The sequence below is a fragment of the Otolemur garnettii genome, unplaced genomic scaffold (assembly GCF_000181295.1).
Source record: "Otolemur garnettii isolate 467f Iridium unplaced genomic scaffold, OtoGar3 scaffold00152, whole genome shotgun sequence".
Taxonomy (NCBI): Eukaryota; Metazoa; Chordata; class Mammalia; order Primates; family Galagidae; genus Otolemur; species Otolemur garnettii.
The window spans coordinates 3,469,933-3,474,285 of record NW_003852547.1 but is presented as its reverse complement, the minus strand read 5'-3'; the positions used below and the strand labels follow the sequence as shown (position 1 = coordinate 3,474,285).

General features: G+C 49.4%; 1 protein-coding gene across 1 annotated transcript in view; it reads left to right on the top strand.

Moving 5' to 3' along the window:
* DACT3 (dishevelled binding antagonist of beta catenin 3) overlaps positions 1-1,836 on the top strand; it is a 10,627-nt gene extending 8,791 nt beyond the window's left edge. Inside the window, exon 4 of the mRNA XM_023518970.1 lies at positions 1-1,836. This exon is cut by the window's left edge and continues 443 nt beyond it. Within this exon, the coding sequence (XP_023374738.1) occupies positions 1-990 (990 nt within the window). The 3' untranslated portion in view covers positions 991-1,836.
* Positions 1,837-4,353: the final 2,517 nt, after the last annotated feature.

Sequence of the window (4,353 nt, the reverse complement as noted above, 5' to 3'; positions counted from 1 at the left end):
ACCGAGCCGTCGGTGGAGCGCACCGGGGGCCGTCCCACCAGCCCGGCAGCCTTGAGCCGCGCCTGGGCCTCGCCGTGGGAGTCGGAGGCGGCAGCCGAGCCCGCCGCGTCGCCCGCTGCCCCCTCGCCTCCTGACAGCCCGGCCGAGGGTCGCCTGGTGAAGGCACAGTACATCCCAGGAGCGCAGGCTGCTACCCGTGGCCTCCCTGGCCGCGCGGCGCGCCGCAAGCCTCCGCCACTGACCCGTGGCCGCAGCGTAGAGCAGTCACCACCCCGGGAGCGTCCCCGGGCCGCCGGTCGCCGCGGACGCATGACCGAGGCCTCGGGCCGCCGGGGCTCGCCCAGGGCTCGCAAGGCCGCGCGCTCCCAGTCCGAGACCAGCCTGCTGGGCCGCGCCCCCGCGGCTCCTCCCGGCCCCCCCAAGTACCCCACAGCCGAACGGGAAGAGCCTCGGCCGCCACGGCCCCGCCGCGGTCCAGTGCCCACCCTCGCGGCTCAGGCCGCAGGGTCCTGCCGCCGGTGGCGCTCCACGGCCGAGATTGACGCTGCTGATGGACGCCGCGGTCGTCCCCGCGCCCCACCGGCCCGAGGCCCAGGGCCTGGCCCATCCCCGTCAGCTCCTCAGCGCCGTCTGCTTTATGGCTGTGCGGGCAGCGACTCAGAGTGCTCAGCTGGACGTCCGGGGCCCCTCGGACGCCGGGGGCCAACATGCGGCGTTGGCGGGGGTTATGGGGAGAGTGAATCGAGCGCCAGTGAGGGCGAGTCGCCGGCTTTCAGCTCTGCATCCAGCGACTCAGAGGGCAGTGGTGGCCTCGTGTGGCCGCAGCAGCTAGTGGCCGCCACAGCGGCCTCCGGGCCAGGGGGTGGTGCTGGTGGAGGGGCGCACGCTGGCCCAGCCAAAGTCTTCGTGAAGATCAAGGCTTCCCACGCTCTCAAGAAAAAGATACTACGTTTCCGTTCGGGTTCTCTCAAGGTCATGACTACAGTGTGAGTTTGGGGATTTGCTTGGGCTCCCCTTTCATGGCCTCTGCACCACCACACTTCCAATCACTGACCCATCCACACCTACCTTCCAAAGACCATCGTTTTCTCTGCTTCCAAAGACCTTCCTCATTGTCCCCATTCATAGCAGTCTTGGTTGAAGAGGCTTCCCCTCCACCACAGGGAGAAATGGGGAGGAGCCCTGTTTGACCCAGTTCAGCTTCTGGCTTCAAAGTACTTGGGCAGGAGAGTTCCTGTTCTCTGGGCCTCACTTATCTCATCTTTCAATAAGTGTCCATGTATGCGAAAGGGGTAATTCAGTTTGAATTTCTCCATTTTAGTTTAGAAGCTTAGTCTGTTTGCTCCCCTTCACTTATCTCACTGATCCTTTCGTTGACTCTCCTTGTCCAGATGTAGCTTCCTCTCATTCACAAAGTGCCCCCTCCACGTCTCTGGCCCTTAAAATATCCCCTTGGCACCCTGGTCAGAGCTCTGTCTGACTCAGGTGATTCCTGCAGAGTGCCCTGGGAAGGGAAGGAGCACTGATTTGGGGGTTTTGAGGGTCAGGTAGGAGTTGGCAACACCTGAGAAAAAGGACTCTTTTCACTTTTATCCCTGGACAATTATGGAGCATTGGGAAGTAGAAGAGGAGAAAGAAGATGGTTTATATCTGGTGCCCCCCACTGTGAGAAAATGGGGGAAGCTCAATGACCCTCAGCTGTTCCAATCTAGTATTTTGTTTTCTTTTTTAAAATTACTGTATTTATTATGACGATGGTGACTCCCCAGTGCAAAGGGGGGCCAGATTCTGTGTGTTTCTCTAACCTCTTTGTAAATAAATGCACAGTGTTAAATATGTGGTGCACTCTTCATTCAATGGTGAAATGGGGAAAATACTCCTTTTCCTTTGGACTAACATTTATGGAGCAATTTGTGTGCATTAGATATGATACTGACTGAAATCAGATGGCAGGTCCCAGTGTGGGTCTCAACATCATCTTCCTACCACTGGTTATTTTACTTCAATGACTCTGACCTTTGATTGGGTTATGTTTGATCATAAATATGGTTTCATAAAAATGGGAAAACTGTAGGAAAGGGGATAGTGCCTAAATTCCCTCTCTCATAATCAGCAGTTTGATGTGCATCCTTCCACGTTTTTCTTCTTCTTCTTTTTTTTTTTTTAAGACAGTTTCACTTTGTTGCCCTTGGTAGAGCACTGTGGCCTCATAGCTCACAGCAATCTCAAACTCTTGGGCTCAAGCGATTCTCTTGCCTCAGCCTCCCAAGTATCTGGGACTACAGGCATCTGCTACAACGCCCGGCTATTCTTTTCTTCTTTTAGATATGAGGTCTCACTCTGGCTCAGGCTGGTCTTCAACTCATGAACTCAGGTGATCCACCCATCTGGGCCTCCAAGAGTACCAGGATTACAGGCATAATAAGCCACTGTGCCTGGCGCTTCCATGTTTTCCTTTATGTGTTTGCATACATATATGAATCTAAGTGAGTATATAAATGCATAACCATACATGAATATGTATAGTATATATATGTGTGTGTGTATATATATAGTTGTTGTTTTTAGAGACAGAATCTCACTTTGTTGCCCTCGGTAGAGTCCTGTGGCATCACAGCTCTCAGCAACCATAAACTCCTGGGCTTAGGCAATTCTCTTGCCTCAGCCTCCCGAGTAGCTGGGATTACAGGTGCCAGCCACAACGCCCGGCTATTTTTTTTTTCTTTTTTTGTTATTGCAGTTTGGTGGGGCTGGGTTTGAATCTGCCACCCTCAGTATATGGGGCCAGCACCCTACTCACTGAGCCACAGGTGCTGCCCAGTATTTGTTTATTTTTTATATATGTGAAATTGTATTTACATAAGTTAGACTATATGTATGCAGTATTTATAACTTTTTGAGTGTGAAATCAACTGTGCCTGGAGATTTCTTTATGGAGAAGGTTTAAATTAAGGATTGAATTTCTTTGGTAGTTATAGTACTATTTAGCTTTTCTATTTTTTCCTATGTCAGTTTTGCTAAGTTGTATTCATCTAAGAATTTGCTCATTTCATCTAAATTTATATAATACATTTTCCTATGTTTTTATTATTGTTAATAGTTACATGTAAGATTTCATTGTGGGCTTGGTGCCTGTAGCTTACAGGTTAGGACGCTGGCCGCATACACTAAGGATGGTGGGTTCAAGCCTGGCCCAGGCTAGCTAAACAACAATGACAACTGCAATAAAAAAAAATAGCTGGGTGTTGTGGCAAGTACCTATAGTCCCACCTTCTTGGGAGGTTGAAGCAAGAGAATTGCTTAAGCCCAAGAGTTTGAGGTTGCTGTGAGCTGTGACACCATGGCACTCTACCAAGGGCAACATAATGAGACTCTGTCTCAAAAAAAAAAAAAGATTTCATTGTGGGGACTCCCATAACCAAACCTTATTGTAAGCTCTCCAATTATTTTGCCATTATGAATCTTGCTATTGTCATATCCTTTTGTTTGCTTCTTTGTGCACACACACACACACACATCTATATTTGTAGTGTCCAGTCCTAGAAATTCAGTTGCTTGGTCATTATAGTGTGCTCTCACTCTTTCGCCCTGGGTAGAGTGCTGTGGCATCATCACAACAACCTCAAGCTCTTAGGCTCAAGTGATCCTCTTGCCTCTGCTTCCTGAGTAGCTGGGATTACAGGTGAGTGCCACCTATAATTTTTAGTTTTCCTATTTTTTTCTATGTTTAGTTGAGATGCATTTGCTCAGGCTGGTCTCAAACTCCTGAGCGAGTGCTGGGATTATAGGTGTGAGCCACTGTACAGGGCCTAAAAACTTATAATCGACATTGCCGTTCTACTTTCCATTAACACTACCTTCAGCTAACATTTCTTTTTTTCTGAGACCGAGTCTCACTATATCATCCTAGATAGAGTGCATCACAGCTCACAGCAACCTCAAACTCTTGGGTTTAAGCGATTCTCTTGCCTCAGCCTCCCGAGTAGCTGGGACTACAGGTGCCCGCCACAATGCCCAGCTATTTTGTTGTAGTTGTCATTGTTATTTGGCAGGCCTATGTGAGTTTTGAACATGTGCAGAGCCAAACAGCTAACATTTTTTGCAGCAATTTTTGAGATACCCATTTTTTGTTACCACACAAAAGATGCTATTGATTGTTTTCATTTTGCCAATCTTATGGGTAAAAGCTGTGTTCTGTTTATATCCCTTGAGGTGGCACATGATTTTTTTTGAGACAGAGTCTCACTTCGTGACCTTTGGTAGAGTGTCATAGTGTCATAGCTCACATTAACCTCCAACTCCTGGGCTTAAGCAATTCTCTTGCCTGAGCCTCCCAAGTAGCTGGGACTGCAG